The 19078-nt window shown below is 38.8% G+C and overlaps 2 protein-coding genes and 1 long non-coding RNA gene across 5 annotated transcripts in view; 1 reads left to right on the top strand and 2 right to left on the bottom strand.

Annotated features, from left to right (window-relative positions):
• Positions 1-4297, bottom strand: part of LOC147752722 (uncharacterized) — a 6248-nt gene extending 1951 nt beyond the window's left edge. Inside the window, exon 1 of the long non-coding RNA XR_002683902.2 lies at positions 3927-4297. This is a non-coding gene — a long non-coding RNA (uncharacterized LOC147752722). The remainder of the gene's footprint in view (positions 1-3926) is intronic.
• Positions 4298-4344: 47 nt separating this feature from the next.
• On the top strand, positions 4345-7713 carry LOC111266149 (ribosomal RNA-processing protein 7 homolog A). The gene is made up of 5 exons (XM_022843350.2): positions 4345-4658; positions 5338-5540; positions 5890-6042; positions 6267-6505; positions 6803-7713. Exons 2-5 carry the CDS (start codon positions 5367-5369, stop codon positions 7014-7016), a joined length of 780 nt encoding a protein of 259 aa, XP_022699085.1. The 5' UTR covers positions 4345-4658; positions 5338-5366; the 3' UTR covers positions 7017-7713.
• A 126-nt stretch (positions 7714-7839) lies between these two features.
• Positions 7840-12742, bottom strand: LOC111266150 (uncharacterized). Of its 3 annotated transcripts, none has more exons than XR_002683900.2 (2): positions 8384-12742; positions 7840-8079 (listed from the first exon to the last, which is right to left on the bottom strand). XR_002683900.2 is itself a non-coding variant. In XM_022843351.2 (2 exons), exons 1-2 carry the CDS (start codon positions 9631-9633, stop codon positions 8060-8062), a joined length of 429 nt encoding a protein of 142 aa, XP_022699086.1. In that variant the 5' UTR covers positions 9634-12736; the 3' UTR covers positions 7840-8059. The 3 variants fall into 3 exon arrangements, 1 of the variants encoding a protein (XP_022699086.1); XR_002683901.2 differs by having other exon boundaries at positions 8413-12742; XM_022843351.2 differs by having other exon boundaries at positions 9225-12736.
• Positions 12743-19078: the final 6336 nt, after the last annotated feature.

The raw sequence follows: 19078 nt of genomic DNA, 5'->3' as shown, positions 1-19078 counted from the left end.
TATGAAGATTTTTTAATAAGTTATTATATATTATCAAAAGAAGTATATGAGTATCCATCTGATTTAGCCAAACCTGAACTATATATGTCCAAGTGTAGCATAGATAGTAAAAAGTTGGAATCTGCGTTTCTCGTAAGTAGTATTAAGCGATGACCAAAATAAATGTACTGCAGTAATGTATACAGTTAAAATATAGTGTTTTCAACGTATCAGTCAACGCAACGGAATATATAAAATTACCGTATTTAATATTTAGGGGACGAGATTAGTTTGGCGTTAGCCCATTCGTTGCATCACTGAAAATTGAATCCCGCCATTCTGGTTTGAATGGATTGTGACAATGCACGATTACCTTGCTAGATGTAGACTTTTGGCATTTTCCTACATTGAATAAACAAAACGATTTTTCATCTGGTTGATCGTTTTGGATACAGGGACTGAAAGCACGCAACACCAACTCTTCAACGGTGCTTCTCAGAAGCCGACAATGTGCGCACTGGCGTGGCTCAATATGCCGTTAGCCTTACTTATTTGATAAACAAATTAAAAGCTATTTTAACTAATCTAAATAGTTTATTATTGTTTTCAATATAAAATTGAGTTTTCTAAAGCGCGATTTTTCAGTTAAGAACTTTCAAAGAGCGAATCATCAGAATCGATTTTTACATTATGTAGGACTACATCATACGAACATTATTTATTTTATATTTAAGGATAAATTATAATCTAATATGTACATAAAACGGATATAATAGCTTTAACCTTTAGACTTCGTTGTACGTTAGGCCGTTTTCACAGAAGAACTTTATATTGCGTTTCATAATAATAGGACGTAGTAGGTTCTTTTTCCCTTACACAAATGTCTAGCTCGTGCCGTTAGGCTTCATATGAACGAATGGAAATTTCCGCAAATATGTTCTGTTCATGGCATAGCCGCTTGAGCTGTTTCATTGTGCTCTATTATAACGTTATCAAATATAGTAATAATGACCTGCCGTGTTCTTTACTATTTTATTGCATCGAGTTTTCTAGGCGTTTTACCATTTGCTTTTTTTTTTTATCCATGCTCAGTTCATGATCTATGCCACCTCAGTGATAACGCATGTGTATCTATAAGGCACCGACCAAGAGACAAATATGTAATCTGCGGCGCGCAATTTACCTAATATTCACCAAATATAGGCCTAGGTATGATTACCATGACGGTGCAATGGTTTTGCTGTTTGCCTACTAGATATTGTTACCATTTGCTAAGTATCTATATGGTTGTTTATCATACGACAAACGTGAAAATATATTATAGAAATACTTAGTTTTAATTATACGGAAAAACGTATTTCGGGTAGTAGTGTCCGTTATTACGAAACATCGTCAGAGCGTACGCAAACGTAAGGGCAAATTTTCCTTGGTGTTGTTTATATGAGGTTTAAATATGCATGGCTTGATTGACAAAGAACTAAATTTATTCGCTACATCTGGCGGACGGCATGATAACTGAACTTCGATGGAGTACAAGCAGACATAGCTTTGAAGGACATGTGAATTAATGAAATATAGTATCAATATATTTTCATTCACGGTAACAGATGCGGATCTTGTAATATGTCAAGTAATATAGCATTGCATCCGATTATCATCCGCTGCAGGTCAGTTAATGGATAGCTGACGGCATTATTTCGGTGCGTCCTACATTACAGCGGCACGCTATGCATTTGGCTTACTGAGTTCGTTTAATAATAGATTAGGTAGTCAGTGGCATCCAATTTTCTCGATGATGTATACATATTTGATTTCATTTCATCCTATTCTGTTCTTTTGGAGCAGCATAAGGAAAGAATTTTGATTTGTCAGTGGCGGGAAAACTGAATTTTCATCAAAATCCAGTTTGCCGTCAAATATGTCAATGTAAGCGGAACCAATCTTTTTCTGTTTCAGATAATTAACATGTATGCGGCTGGAATCCGGTCAACGCAGTAGGCATCCTGTTATTCTTGCTTTTTTGGTCAGGATCTTGCATCTTTTTCACTGCTTCAGCTTACGCGTTTTTCATGTCGGTTTAAGAGCCGATATGCGCTTTTCCCAGAAGAAACAGAAATGACTGCCGAACGTTTTAAAAACATCGAGATCAAAATTGAGTCGCACAGTATCCAACCAGACCAATGTATCAAAAATCTTAATATCAAATGTATAGAATAGTAAAATACCTGTATAGCGGCATCTTTAAATACATCCGTTCAATAGGTCTTCGTAGGACTGACACACTCATAGTGTTTGCAAACTTCTTTCTCTAGAGTTTCGTTTGGTGTATATGAATCAACGGACTAAACAACATCATCATTAAGTCAGCCATTTTTACCTCTAATTTTCAATCATTTATCGGAATAAGCCAGTAATGAGAGAGGGTTTGACTAACAGATATTTAGAGCTACGAAAATGTGTTGACATTCAGTTTTTCACTAACCGAATCTGTGTGCAGATGCTCAGCTTAATGGTAACCTATTTGATTGTACATCTGTGGATGGCCCAGGCAAATGAACCACCAAATGAAGAGCCACCAGTGAAAAGAACACTGGTGCCGTTTTTTAGGCATCATATTTATTGTACGAGCAATAATTGCAATCTTTTAAACTAGTTTTTTACTACCATAAACAGATTATATATATATATATTATACATTATATATATATATATATATATAATGTTCAGAGACCTTGATAAATCTAGCTACCCATTCATATCTGTGAGACTGAAATTGTATATTGTAAATGACAGCTTTCATTTTTGATAACAGGTGCCGTCTGTGATACTCTATTTCTAATCAATTAACTTAAAAGCATAAATTAAAAATTCCTCTGATGAATGGATGCTTGTACAAAAATTTTGATAGTCTTTTTTATCAGATACGGATTACACGATGCTTGACATTATAACGTGCGTAAGTGTTTTCTAATTCATCGCAAAACCAAATTTATATGAATTATACTGAAAAAACAACTGGAGTGTTGTTTCCTATTAGAGTAGGCTACAAAAGTTTCAGAATTTACGTCAGATATCTAACTCGTCATACATCGCTTTAGATGCTTTACCTTCCACGAAACAAAGTATGCTTTCACCTTGTTTCGAATCTCGACGGGCGCGCGACTTCAAATTTGGTAGACAACCACCTTATTCCTGTACTATCACTGGGAATAAGCTGTGGAAATAGTTGGTCACGGATAGATGATTTTACATCGTTGAATGCTATGCTCGTAATCTGCTTAGTGTTGTATAGATTATACAATTGTCCTCTTAATTCAATTTGAAGAGGAGACACCCTTGACGAGCAGTTGTTATACCGTGTTTATTTGTGTAGGTTGTACATCGTGGAGAAAAAGTACTGACGTGCTGTGAAAATTAGTTCTTTGCTTGGAAAATTGATTAATTTTTTGCTTAAAGAAGTACGGGACAGAAGTCTGGTCTAAGGATATTTGCTTTAGAAAGCTGACGTTCAACTTACGCTTTATGGCACACGTGCCCAGCTATCTTGGTCAATAAAAAAATGTTTGGTTTGAATTCACCTCATTGCTTTTAATTTTAAAACACGACTGACCTCTAACAACAGCTTTTCTTAAAGTGAATGATTCTCACGGTTTTAAATTATTCGTCACCGATTACGTCATTTTCTATGAACAAAACCACGACTTGTTTCAATGTTAAGAAACCAAAGTTTTTAAGAAATTATTTTTTTGTTTGGTCTGAATTTACATTGAACAAATGTAAGTTTTGACAGCTTAAACAAAAAACTGGAGCTAAAGTAATATACGCTAGTCGTGTTTCGATGCAAATGAGCTTAAAACGCTTGCTTCGAAGGCTTGCAAAGAGTGTATGTATATTATTGTCACACTAAGAGTACAAACAAATTACATTCATCTGTTATGAATGCTCACCTCACCTCTCATTTCACGCTTTTTTCTGCTGATACTGCAACTGTTGCAGGCGAAATTTCTTAGCTCTAGCGTTTAGACAACGGTTGCATGTCAAGCGTTGCCGTTCTTTGGTCCGCATAGCAATGGTTTTACTCGCCCAACTAATCGCATGGTAAGGATGCCTCGATTAGATATTAATTTTAACATTTAAAAGCGAACCATTTATCTTGCTTGCTCATAAAGCCAATTGTAAGCTTGTACATAATCTAAAATAACTTAGGCGGGTTTGTACACTTAATAGGTTATAACCACTGTAAGGTCTTTCTAGGCAATGTATTATTTTGCATAGTGGTTCCGCGCCTCGACTAATTCGAAAAACGAAGGGTTGCTATGCTTTATGGCGATTTCGAAAACATCGGAGTAGGATCATAATTTCGAAACAAAATAAAAACACACTGATTACACGTGCGCTAGCTGACTTTTGTTATAAGAAATTGAATGTTTTGAGCTGAACCGAACGTCACTATTCTTGAGATCGTGTGCAAATCTATGGTCGTCGTTCGAATTGTTAAGTTGTGTTTATGTTGTAATCAGTGACGCCAAAATACGTTTGTAAATTAACGAAGCGGTTCTGTTTCATAAGTATACTCATTCAATTTAATTAACTTAGAAATCAGAAAGCGACAAAATTCCAAATTTGTTAAACGTGCGAATTCCACATCAAGTTCTTACCGTATACAAATAAATAAATAGGTGAGATATTTACTGTATATTATATAAAAATATTAATAACCCTTATATTTGAAAAATACGCAGTATGGTGCTTGTACTCTTACACTGTATCAAAGACCCAATTACAATCTTCAACAACAAACATTTTATACTATGGACCGGTTTTAGATGCTTAGGTAAAAAATGTACGTAAATGCAAACACCTTGCGTTTTATGCTAAAAACTAACGTTTGATAACATACCTAATAATACCGGATTTGGAACTAGGTTTATTGGATGAGATGTGCATGTTATATATGTATATTCCCATCTATTTCAGTGTTATTAGAGAAGTATTTGCCGGTTCCTTATCAGCTTAAACAGGCGCCACTCGTTATGAGGTTTTTTTAAATACGCAGATTTTTCGGTCTCAGTTTTGAACTAATGCCTTTCATAAAATCTATAAATCAATACTAAACACACATGTTTTTTTGGCCAATATAGGAATATTGGAACATTGGTGTATAACATGCTCCTAGATTTCTGAACTTCCACATTGTCCCAAGTTTTCCTACTACGTCGAATACAGATATGCGCCTTTCTCACGCCAGGGTTTTTACGAAACGTATGAAGCGCAGCGAATTTAACAGTGTGGTTGTGGATGTCGTTATTAGCTAGTTTTACTGAATACAAATAAAGAGTACCTATTAACGAATTTCAGAGAGGGAAAGGAAAGTAAATTAAGAAGCCATGTCTAAAGCTGATGACTATAATGTCATTCCCGTGAAATTCAGTTCACGACTTCCGGGTGTCCATGAAGTGTTCATAAAAGTCGACACTACGATAGGAAATGACAAAGTCCATAGGCCCCGCGGAAGAACGTTATTTATAGCCAATATACCTCCATGGATGATGACTAAAGACGTAAGTACCGCTAGTAGACTTACGATTCGTATTTGAACTGGAATGGGTATACAAGAAAAAATTATGTTTATATGAAAATTTCCTGAAAAAGGCTACAGAAACGTTATCGGTAGTATGGTTATTCTCCTTTAAGAAAAACGAATTCATGGTAGCCTCGTAAACTAGAACCAGCAGTTTTTATCTATATTTTCGAACAGCGGCAGCGCTCATCAGTGTATCATTTCAATTCCGAAACCTTTCTTGCTGCCTGTCGACACATTTTTTATTTCGTTTGTTTTTTTTCTTGTAGAGAAGGCATATTCGCAGAATACAAGAGTAAATTATTGAATACATTTCCTGCCTCTGTTAGATTCTTTATCTACTCTACCCGTCTGAGCCTGAACAGTTGTTTATACAAGCTGAAGCAGGCCCTCACAAGCCAATGAACAACGACGAATTATTAGCCTACTGCGGCTTCCGTGTTGCCTACGCTGTCTTCAAAGACAAAGTCGAGGTTACCCAGGTAACTAAGCTGGATTTTGGTACTTTGTTAACTCAACGATTGCGCATTGGCTGCTTATCAATACACGCCGAATTCGTGGCCTCTTGTAATTACTTTCTATGCTTCTAATTTACAAAAGTGCATTGTTAATTATATATGAAGTCAGCATCATTTCAAAACGACTTCAGTTGTGGTGAGTATTACTTTGAGGGGGATGATAACTGGTCTGGATGATGCTCACACAGATAATGACGCGCCGAGGGCGTGGCGAAACGGTCATTTCCAAGGATCGTGGCACGGAAATGGTAGGATTGCGAAGGTGGACGGATGAATACGCTCGTCGATATGTTCCGCCTCATGAGCTAGAAGAAACAGTGGCTCATGCAATCGCTGAGTATAAACAGCGCCTGGAGGACGAGAAGCGGAAAGCAAAAGCACTTGAAGAACCTGACGAGGACGGTTGGGTAACGGTCACAAAACACAGGTGCGTAAACAGACACGTGGAGAAGTGGTTTATAAGCACCCTTTGCGTACTTTTTTCATTAAATATCGAGTGTATTTTATAAATCGATACCAAATCAAATGCGAGTTATAACTTTTAGGTTGTGTTTTATTGTAGGCTGAGAGATACATTTTTTCGATGCAATTTTCCTGTAAGTATTGTAAATATCGATGTGTCCATTGAAAAAATTGATAAGTTGATACTAATAAAAATGCAAAGTAGAGAATGGAGTTTAGTCAAACCGTGCGGTGCTAATTTGCTGACTGGATTCGGTTACAGTAAACGCCCGGTCATTCCAAGAACAGAAGCAATACAGAACCGTGTGCTTGAAAGAGAGAAAGCCAAGGACTCCAAGATGAAACTCGACAATTTCTATGCGTTTCAAGCAAAACGTACTAAACTAGATAAACTGCAAGAACTCAGACGGAAGTTTGAGGAGGACAAACGTAAAGTAGCGCTTATGAAGGCCCAAAGAAAATTCAGACCGACTTAGACAATCATTAAGCTTTCGAGTACGATACATTCAGTATAATGTCTTCGTTGCATTTACGCAGAGCGGCTAAAAATTTATTTCCGAGAATTACAACAAGCACAATCAATTTACTTTTTTAATTTATAACTTATCTCGTTGGCCCTATGAAAGTGGCATTTTCGGCTATGTTTTCGTCAACTTTCAATCTCTATGTGGGTTGTGGTTAAGTGGTGAAATGTAGGCTTTGCTACACGCGAAAATGGTGTTTTCGTACAAACCGAACGATAGGAAGCAAGTCAACGGACGCTTTCTGTGGGACTGGTCTGCCTGGGTCGATTTGCAGATCACTCGAATGTAATTGTCGCTAAGACAAGAGCAAACATTTGTGGAAAAAAATAATGGCTCGTAAACGTTGTAAAATGTACTTCATAGTTTAACCTATTTATGCAATTTAACCTATAAAAGTTAATTAACGAAGAAAATAGATTTTCTATGTAATATACATATGTATATGTAATAATATATTAGAGTAAGTTTCTCTCTCTCTCTTTCTATAAGTATATATATGTATATAAAACGCTGCTTAATTATTTTATTGCTAGTGATCTCTAGTACAAGTTCGATCTCAACACTGATCTCGGGGCATCAACAGAAAACAATTGTTGCAGTTTTTGTGAAAAATATAAACATTTTTCAACAATGTATACTACTTCACGAATTCCTTTTCTTACTTACATTCAGTGCCATCTGAATCTTCACTGTATTTTGGAACATTTGCACGTTAGGGAACTTTTAGTCTGAGACATCACCCGGTTTTATATAAGCTATTTTCCTAACTCCTTACAATACCTCACACGCGAGCCCCTTGTAATACCTCGAGTTTGTAAGTATCGTCCCCAGGAATGGCAGTTTTAGATCGCAGTGTTCCAGTCACTTCACTACTTCGATTTTTATGCAGCACACCCTCAACAGTTCGCTTCAAGACCTGGTTGGCGGTGTAGACCATATTCATTGACCTCCACATTCACTTCGGCTGGGTAGTGCAAAACGTGAAGTTCCTTTACTCACCAGTGAACAGGCACAGCTGAAAATTGCAACGATCAAAGGCTTATATAAATGCGGAGCTAGCCTTTTTTGATTTTAAAGTCGCACTTTATGGGTCTTACGAGCTGCCGTTAAGATGGGAATACCTTAAGTGGATACTCTACAGCAATATGAAGCCATCCATCCGCTTCGTAGTATTCCATGTTTCAGCTAGAAATTGGCTCGCCTACTACATCTGAGAAACATCACTATTTCTTGAGGAACTGAGCCGACAGTTCGAGTCAAACAAAATAAAGGACTGTGAACGGTTCACCGCCAACAAAATGAAAATGAGCAACCCAAACCCAGATTTCTGTGCAGTTGCAGAGCTGACCGATTCCGCTTCGATGGAGTGTGGAAGGACGAACCGGCATGTCACGACCCCTCGCGCGGTTCAAAAAGTATGACATCGTCCGCCACGATTATCGCCGTTCTGTAGCAGGTTGTCGATACCATTTAGAACACTGGTCAGCTGAGTCGCCCTTTAGCTCGTCGGTGCGCTTGCAAATGGCGAAGCTAGTTTGTCCTGTTCTTTTAAAAACGGTCGTTTTTATGGAATGATTTTACTACAAGGTGCTACGTATGCAGTATTGTTGTATATCTGCAGTCGCTGTTTGGCACACACGACACATTGTGTATCTACTGGTTTGTGTAATCGAACGCCCAAATTTTAGTAAGTTGTTCGAATATCGAAGTATATATTGTTAGGTTCGTTGAGGATTTGTTCGGGCAGGTTGCGGACATCAATATGTTATTTTCTAGCATGTCATATAGCTACACAGAGAGCTTTCAGTATTTCCTGGTCTTAGTCATCTTCCGGTAACTCAGTTACCTGGGCTACGAATAACTCTTTCAAGGGTTTTCTCTCTTCCAGCAGATTCACTCATTTCGCCAAACCGGTAAATAAAACTTACCGCTACGCCATATCGTAAGGCAAAATCTTCGAAAACACCTTACGTATTTATGTTGTGCATATCACCTTACGATATTCCGATAGCCGTGACTTTGCGTACCTTGTTTTTCCGAAACCTTCACGTTGCTCATACAAACCACATCGAACTTACAAAACCACAAGCTACATTCTATTAAGGGGCGACACAAATTCATCTGTTAAATACACTTACATATAATTAAATGGCCACATACCCTGCAGAGCAAGAATCACTAGAAGGCCGACTATGGTAATTGAAACGGCAAGAACGCACAACAGCATCGTGGTAAGGCCAGTGACCTGAAGAGCGGGTGGTTTACCCAGGGGCGTTGCTGCGAACTCATTTGAAGTGACGGAACCTGAATCTGGAACAATTCCGGGCTGAGGATTCTTCGTAAACTCCGGTCTTGCGCACTGTGTATCATGTGCGAATTGTGTGTAAATGCTGTCCGACACTTTGTCGGTGCTTTCTTTCGGAATGGTATCTGTTTCAAAACTGCCTGTACCATTAAGGAACTTGTGAACTTTACCAGAATTGGCATTCGAGAAGTTTTGACTACAAATTGCTGAACTGTTCTTTGTGAGGGATACTGACGTCGTGCCACGTCCAAATACTGAGACCATTCTAGCTCTGTTTTGGTGAATGTCTTCATTCGTAGCCTTGACATTGTCATCGGGAATTAATTGAGCGCCCGAGAAAGACTCGATAGCTTCGCAAAATTACCTTATACATCTGGTTTTGAGAGCTGACTGTCGAAAGTCCGCCGCAGTCGCGCTGGTGGACTTAACAGCTGTTTGCGGCAGACTTCGTTCTATCGTTGTAGTAACAAACATGGCTGATTAGCTGGCTATACAACCTTGTCAGCTTGAACTCTGATAATATCCATATCACAGAAGTGTCACTGAAAACAAAATGTCCGAAAAAGCTAGATGTATTTTTTACCGAACATTTTAATCCCCGAAATTTGCATTGCCAGCATGACTGGTACAAGTGTATATACATCATGCAACGTATATATGTAATATAATGAATGAATTGAGTTCGGTGATACTCTATGAACAGGGAACGCACAGTCCTCTATTCCGCGCAGTATTTACAACGAAGATTATTCGAGACTAATAGATGAACCATGAGCAGATTTGTTACATTGTAATGTATCGGTTAGAGTTCGATAGTGGCTGCCATAAATGGTCCACAGTAATTCCATTTCTAGTCTAATAATTTCCTCTTTTCTCATATACTGTGAAAGCACGAACTTCAGAGAATGAATGGCGAGTAGTGATTAGTTCATAAACTTGTACGCAGATTATTTTTTATTATCTGCAGATGTATGTGAGGCTTAATACAGTACTCATTGTCCCTGATATTTTTAGCATCACCTTGGTTCTATACTGGAACGCCTATAATTGGAAGAGTGTTGTCTAGGTATTTTCAAGCACTAGCGCTAATTCATAATTTGGCATAATTTCTTCATGGTAAGGTTAACTTCGCACAAAAGTGCTTTAATTTAATGGAAGAAGTATGGGTAATTCTGCCATTAGATTAATTGTAACAGGACTAGATGGCTGATAAGTATCCTCATCAAAAGTCATAGTAGAAATTTCATTCACCCGACTCTACAAAACTTTGATACGGAAGAGTCGAGTGGAACTTAAAACTTGAAAAAGACAACGCAAAAATGAATTTAAGTACAAAGATTTTATATGAGTAGCATTCAGCACGTGGCTGATTGGTGTACTTCCACTAGCGTGCAAAACAACTAAACATAACTAAATGATTGGCCTCTTTCATCACTAATGCGTTTTAACCTCGATTACTTAGGGCTAAATATAGTACGGTCATTTCTAGACTATGTCCGTAATAAGATCTAATATTTTTTGCCTATATTTTATGTAATTTAATGTAAAAAAGCAACACTTTATGTAATTAAGAAAAAATCAGCTTAAGTAATCATTTTAGTATGATTTTATTTTTTTTTTTGAATAATGATATGTACAATGGAAAGACTTACCTTTAAGGAAGGAAAAAATCGTAAACAATCGGCCAACATTGTAATATTCCAATCAGAGTGTAAGCACACCACTTAAATGAATCAATATAGCAATGTATAGTCTGTATTTCTTATTAAAATATTTTCATATTGATAAAAGTTAACCTTTCGTAGCTCGTTGTAAATAATGATAAACATTTTTCGATTCTTGCCTTGCCTATGAGTGCAGTACCTGCTAAACTTCAGTGCATTTTCACTGAAACTAATTTCTGGTTAAAATTCTCGGTAGCTATCATTAGATCTCAGAAGCCAAATGCCCCGAAGGGAATCGCAGTGCTTTCCAGGCTGGGAGTTGCATGCCCCAAGATCTTTTTTCGATTGCGATTCAGTTCCAGTAACTCAAAAAACTCGCGGTTTCTTGGCAAGTATTCCAGACACCATTAGTTTAGAATAGACTGGTAATAGATGTAGATTATATTTCATCAAAAACAGATGATACTACTGTATCATCGTATCCAATAAGATGATACCGAAACAGATTATATAACAGGGCTGCAATTAAGCCTGATATACTGGGCTACTCACCTGATTACCATTCGCTGATATAACGTCTTGAAGCTTCGAAGCCCCAGACATGCTGCTAATTCTGGTTGGCCTTAGAGGAAAACTTACCTCCAGTGCTCTCTATTAATCATGGATATTTGTCATGGCGCTGAAAAGGCGGAGAGCGATTGGACAGTTCTGTCTGACATGCATATGCAGTATGAGACCCTTAAACAAACATTGCTAAAAGTATTCCGCTTTCGGAAACAACTGCAAAAGACAAGATTATCGTTTTAGGTAATTTTATCAGTTTCTCTTGTTTTTTTAACCTTAATGTTGATACGATGGATATGATCAGTCAAGTCCAACTAAAACTATAGGGGCAATATCGCGTCATCAAGTCAATAACCTGTTTTATTTGTTTGAAATTTGAAATATCAGTCATTAAATATCTACATGTATAATAGCTACATATATCCGCTTGTGTCTTACTCGTGTAGCCTCTTGTCCACTTTTTCCGCCATATTCCGTCTTAGCCTTCCATCGCGTCATTGTTACAAACCTTCACCTTCACCTTGTGCTCCTTTGGCCTCCTTCTTTATGCGCTCAGCTGCTATCGTCTGCATTTTTATAAAACACAGTACTCGTTTTCAAGGTCACTTTGTCTTTCTTTCTATATGGCCTGAGCATGACAAACCGAGCGTATCGGCCAAACAAACCCTCCCGCCAAAGAAAGGGTCGCTATCCACTGTTGACTCAAACATGGTTGACAGAATCTTAACGCACCCGTCTTTGTCTTCATCCTGCTGCCTCTGGCAGATCGGCGTGCTGCCTGTTTTTTTCCCAAAAATGACTTAGTTGGATGCGTATCTATGTGTTGTAGTGTGGCTCTGTACGTTAACGCGGATGTTCGCCTCGAAGACCATTGGAGGATCCCTCGCCTTCTCCGCCTTTTTGCCCCTTTTTCCTTTATCTTCTTCTCTGCATTGCTCGCAATCGGCATTGGTAGCTGATCGGGCCCCTATACCTTGGTTACCTATCCCCCACGACGTCATGAACCGCTATGCTAAAACCGGTCGGAATAAGGATACCCGTGCTGGTCAGTCAATGTCCGCCTCGTGATCAGTCGACTTGGTCCAGCTGGTCAGCCAAGAGAATGTAGTGTGCGGCGTAGCGTCTGATAGCCTCTAGAAGTTGGTCGTTAGTGCTGGACACTAATGACATCGGTTACACGCTTCAGTGGACAAGGCAAGAACAAGATCAGGAGCAGCAAGAGGGGTGTAACAGAGGAGGAGTGGTGGATAAAAGCACCCGAGGACAGAGCGTGGACGTCAATGATTCCCGCCACCAGCATCGGAAACAGGGCAGCTGCTCAACTAACAGTCGACCACAATAACAACAATAACAAAAAGGCCGCTGCGACTCGAGGAACGCCTCTCGCAGGAATTCTGCCTTGAGGGAGCGTGAGGACATGCATTGCCTTGCTTTGCTTTGCCTGAACGCCGCAGAGACAGGGGCAGCGAAGATGGAACGGGTCAACGTAACAATGGAAACATGAGAAGGTCGGGGGTGATGGGAGGCTTAGTGCAAGGTTGGTTAGACGTTATTAGTAGTGGAAACTGTTTAGCTGTGGATAAGCACAATGAGATCAGAAAGTCAAAGGATGAAATTGGATTTTTTTTGACGTTTCGGTTTGATTCTTGGGTTTAAAGAAGATGCTGCACCAGCCAGTACTGCCTGGGGAAAATGTACTACCAGTAATAAATAAGTTACTAGGGCAAAAGTTTCTTCGGCATTTGAAAATTTCTCTGGCAGGGTCACTGGTGCAGATATTACATCGGTTTATGTGCATTTTGCTTAGTTTGTGCCTTAATTGAGACGTTTATTAAAACACATTCATATTCCGAGCCGAAAAACGAAGTTGATGAAGTAGGCGACATACGATTCTGCATGTGCGTCGCTAAAATGCTGATTATTGTAGCCGAAACTACATGTAATATAAGGATATGTAGGACATCTATTATTGACATTATTTTCAGGGTTAAGAAAGGTCAGGTTGATATATTTTTACTTTTCCTTTAGCAGTATATTTAGTAGTATTGGAAATATCTGTAGCTGTGATTCAAAGGTATGTACTATTTTGTTAGTGCTTTATGTAAGTGAAGTTTAATGATTTATCATTCTTATCATACAGTAGAGTCTAGTCACTGGCGGGTTATTAGTTCTTTTATAGCTTTTACACCAAAGGCAAGAATCGCCTGTATATTTCATATAAACATTTTTTTCTTTTCTTTTTTCTACTTCTTATTTTAATCGCGGGTAACCACGGTTTGGGAAATATTGCAGTTATCAGTAGCTTTTCTTCTATCCATAGAGAAATTAGGCTAGTCTGTCGCGTTTTTTTCTACACTGGCTTCTTGGCAGCTGTGATGTATAAAGTGGACTCAGTTATGCCCTTTTTTAGATGATTTCCGTAGTAATAGCTTACGATTCAGATCAGAGATGATGCCATATGTACCAAGTAGAGGCTAGGAATCAGCCGCGGGTTCAAATTTTTTACGCAGTGTCTTCGCTGTGCATGACGATAGCAAGGAAGACATGAGTTGATCATCGGTAAACAATACTTTGCATAACTTGTTACCCGAGTATCGACGGTCACGTAAGGCGGATGCAGTTTGTGAGACCAACAAGAAAAGTCTTCTCCAAAATAACAACGGACTATGGGGAAAAGGTATATTGATGTTAGGCACAATGGCTGGAGTAACCCACATTTTACTTGACATACAGCCAGCAGGGCTAGTTCAAACGCGGCAGGTGCCACCACGCTATTTATCGCATCTTGAAGGAAACCCCAGCAAAGACATTGAACTTATATCGATAACTATTTAGGTGTATCGCCACAGCAAGGGTCGATGCGAAAAAATAGTTCAACTGTTGGAAAACAGCTGGTAGCGTTATTTTCGTCACGGCTTCGCCTTCACGGTAATATAATAAAGGCTAAGAGACTACGTTTCGTCAAGATCTAAATGAACAGCCAGTAATAGAAAACGTTCTGATACCAATACGTAGACAGCTGAGCGAAATTTATAGAAGTAATACTAGTAAGATTAATTGAGAGTCATATTTATTAATATTAGATAACGTTGCAACATCGACTAAGACGCTCATCGAATTCGTATTCGCGTGGAGGAAACTTTTAGACTTGATTTTTAGCCATATTAATATCAATCAGCTGAAAAGGGTCTGCATAAAGTATATTAATACAGTCCTTTTTTAGAGGTTTGGGGTTTTCGTCAGTCATATACAAGCGTATTAGAGGATCATGCGTTGAGGGGCCGTTTCTCGTATGCAAAAAAAATTCTTTAGTTACTGCCTGAGATGCTGCTTGCGCTGGTTAACTGAACAGCCTGAAAGCATTAGGAATAAACGCATAGAGAATCCACCACGTGGATTCGCCAAAATTCGGCACGTAAAGCCTCGAATGCGGCTTTTGTTTTAGAATGTGATCATCTTTTTTCATTCGCGCAAATTGTCTAGTATGTGTCGTACACGAGACTTAAAGCAGCAACGCCTGTTTTTTCAAGCAGGGGCTCGTTGTCTAAGTCTCAGAATACGAAGCAAAGTGGGAACCTGTACAAGAAAAGACTGTAAACATAGTAAATTGTAGGTCAAAGGAAGTTACAGTCGTAGTCGAGGCCCTACTATTCCATAGATCAGTTCAATAAAAACCGAGCCGGAGCTTATACTGTGATTGCTACAGGTTTTTTTGTCGAACAAAAGTTGAATAACAAGTCTTTTGGCATATAAGTGATCTCCCGTACGAAGCCTACAAAAGATCTCTGTTTTTGTTTTAACTAAATTTGGTACGGTTCCAGTCCCGAAGAATGAGTAAATATTGTTATGGCTTCGAGCATACCTGACGCTGTTCTTTATATTTGTTACATATTATATTTAGTTAATGTAGGAATTATCTTTTTGCACGATTCTGTGATCCACACGATAGAAAACACTAAAAAAGAATCATTGTTAACATGAGTGGGGATGTTACACCATAGAAAAAGTGTTCGCTGCTTATAAAAACAGGCCTCATAATGGTTCAGGCCATCTGACTCAATCGCTCTGAATCAGGGCCTACGTAACTAAGGTAGGACATGTATAAAATGGATAAAGATTTATAGTCTAGATTATTTACCTTTATAAAGCAATTGATGAAAATCGGTTCGCCATCAGTTCAGTCAACGGCCATTATGATCTGGCGGTTGATGATTTTTTAGAATTTACAATAGGCAACTTTCATAAAACAATAGAAAAGTCGATCATTTGTCTAGATATAAGGTGACTGCAACTTCGATCGCAATTTCGAAAATTTTCATTCAGTAATAATGCTGAATGGCACCCATTTCCATGGCTAGTGTAATACTTATGCCTAATTCGGGTTCTTGCCCATGGCAACTGGATATCGTCGTCTGCCGCCTCTGCTGTAAACGAATTTCGCAATGGAATAGAGGTCCGTATTTTTGAATGTATTTACTTTCTATGCGAAAACGAACCTCTAGCCAAGAGAACATTTATTTCGATGTGGGCCGCTTATAGCTATAGAAAACTTCTTGATATTATCTGATATGAAAAGCGTCTTTTCGAAATTCTTCCGTGTCAGCTGAATATGGTAAACAGTTCTAATCATTAGGTAATCCTTTCTTTTACGATATGCCGTCGAACTTTAACGAAAACGTATTCCAATGGCCTTGCAAGTGCATACGTAAGCAGTTCTGCACACAAGAGCTCTAAATGACTGTGACGAGTCTGGCTAACTGCGGCTTATCTATAATTCTATTTGTCTGCCTTGTAAAATATTGAACAAGAATCATGGATCGCGCATTCCTTAGACAAGTTAGCATTCTTACTTTTCGCACTTTTCGCACATTTTGACATTTTTACCCACTCGTGTTCTCAAAACGAGCTCAACACTAATGGAATTATTGGCAGGCATGTTCTTCCAAGTCATGTTTAAATACAGTTGACTTTTACTCTGTTTGACCTAGTAAAAATACGAGGCTTAAAAACATAGCAATAAAATAGAGTATGTGAGACAAGAAAATCATTCCTGTTGCATACCTCGTTAGCTTTGCAATTGTTTGCTATACGTTATAATAGCATAGCACAGATTATTATTATTGATGCTTCTATGATTTTCTACAGTTCGGTTACTGTATTATATACTCGTTGGTGCACACCGTTAAGCTATATATGTGCAAAGTCCAAGATTTTTCAATGCATGCAATTTCTATAGTCTGCTCTATTTTGTCCAGCCCATTCTCTGCATTGACGTGCCTGTCTTAAGTTTACTGCCTGCCAGGCTGCTGCTGATAGTTCTTTCATTGCACTTCCAGCACAACGAGTCGGTCGGGTTGACAACTGGTTCTATCTACCAGCCTGCCCCCTGCACATGGCCCTTGGTTCTTTGTGGTGACAACTTAACATAATAAATAACCGTTGCGTTCTACTACGGTCCATTGCTACTGCTGCTGCTGCTGCTGCTGCTGCTGCTGTATAATAAAGCGTGTTTTTCTCACACGACACGGCCGTTGGCCGCCAGTGGAGGAGTGGGTCTATGATAGTAAACTCCAGCGTCGCCAGCCAGGCGCCGTCTGACCATTAGGGATCACGTGGAATGTGTTTCGACACGGCTTTGGTCCGTTGAAGCGCGAAGTCATGGGATAAGCTAGGAGTTTGCTGCGGGGGTGCTACGACGAAAGGGGCTAAAAGAGGGAGAATAAAAGTAGTGAAAAAGGATGGGCCCTTTTCGCTCATAAATAAATTGGGAGACAGACATGGGACAAGGAAAATAAGTCTTTCGCCCTATTTTTCTTATAGGACAGACACTACGGTATGTGCCAACTAAGTAACCCTGAGGAGGAGTCCTCGTAGGCCAGTAGTGCATTATGGTTATTGGAAATTTTAAACGACTGTCAATGAATTTGCTGAACAATATGAAGAAAAACAACGTCGCGAGCGACTGACTCATAATGTTAATATGCATGAATACAATAGGCTGTATGCCAACGTAAGTAAAGAGAACCTGACAGTTAAAAAAAAAAAACAAAGCATGGTCTTTATGATCAACAATACATGAAATTCTACGTGCTGGTACTGGCGGAATAGCTTAGACGACAGTCAATACGTTTAACCCACAAATCAAACCTGTAGCAAGCATTTTTTTATATATCCATATCATTCCATCCCGCTCCAAACGAAGGCAAGTAAACGCCACTATTCTTAAATGGGCATTTGTTCCATTACTATCCTTTCGTACTTAAGAGTTGTACAACACGTTGTCTCTCAAGTATTGGAAATTTGCCTAGTGTCGCAACTCAAGTCCGCCATGATACATTCTATCGCACTGGAAAAAATCAATTGTAAGGGCAGTGATCAATCAGCCGATACAAATGGCAAAATGGAAGCCATTTGTAGCTCATATATAGTGTAAAGACTCATTAGGAGAATAGCCCATTAAAATTTTTTCTTTTCGTCTGCTGCTAACTGTCAGTGCATTAACTATATTAGGTTTAGCACCTAGATACTATGACAATAATTATTACGACATTTCTATTTTGGTTCACCGAATTTTGTTTGGCTATTCATTTTACTAGCTCAACAGCGGAAATCTCGAAAGCTGTTTACCATCACGGTATCACACAACTTTTTACTATTCACTACAGTTCCATATAGTTTCCATTGTTGTCATTGATCACCGTAACGGCTGATGACACATACTATTGTGATGTTGTCCTTATCGGTGGAACGGTAAACACTTATTGTAACGCAATGTTGTTTTAGAAATAGGTATTAGGTGGCAGAATACCTCCATGCCATTTTGTCCTTGTTGCTATGCTCTAGTTTGCTTGTTATTGTCTTAGCATTCTTTTCGCCCCTTTTTACCCCATTGTTCCCACATGGGTCTTATGAGAGTTCTGCCGACAGCTCTCTTTGCCATAATCTTGGTAAGAAGGCTAGAGGAAAACATGGCACCTCTGTAGACTATGTATCGTGAGGCAGTCTGGCGTGGCACACATGTTACCCGCACTCGCCTATTTTCCTTCTGCTGCGGACTTGATGTTTAGGTATAACAGAGCCAAGTCGAGAATAGTAACAGGGTACACGTTTCCCACGAATGGTGAAGTTCTGATTCCATCTGGCTACCCTCTTCCAAACACGCCACGTTTCCCTATCTCTCAATGAACCCGAAAAATAGACTAAACAAAAAGTCCTATTTAAACATAACAATCAAATGCATATGTATCTCGATACAGTTTGAGGCAATGGTAGCATTGTGCTCCTACGAAGCTCGAAGTCTCAAGTGCTGAGATCACAGAACGCAAAAAGCGTGGGCGGAAGACGATATCTCCGATTTGACGAGATTGATAGCTCTCACGTTGCTGCTGGTAGTGATCTCGATGGTTTGAAGTTTCGTTATTCCATAATATTTCTATGCGGATCTGAGAATAATCACAGAATTTTCTATTATCGAAATACAA

The sequence above is a fragment of the Varroa jacobsoni genome, unplaced genomic scaffold, assembly GCF_002532875.2.
Source record: "Varroa jacobsoni isolate VJ856 unplaced genomic scaffold, vjacob_1.0 scaffold_1059, whole genome shotgun sequence".
Lineage (NCBI taxonomy): Eukaryota > Metazoa > Arthropoda > Arachnida > Mesostigmata > Varroidae > Varroa > Varroa jacobsoni.
This window is presented reverse-complemented; position numbering and strand designations above follow the sequence as displayed.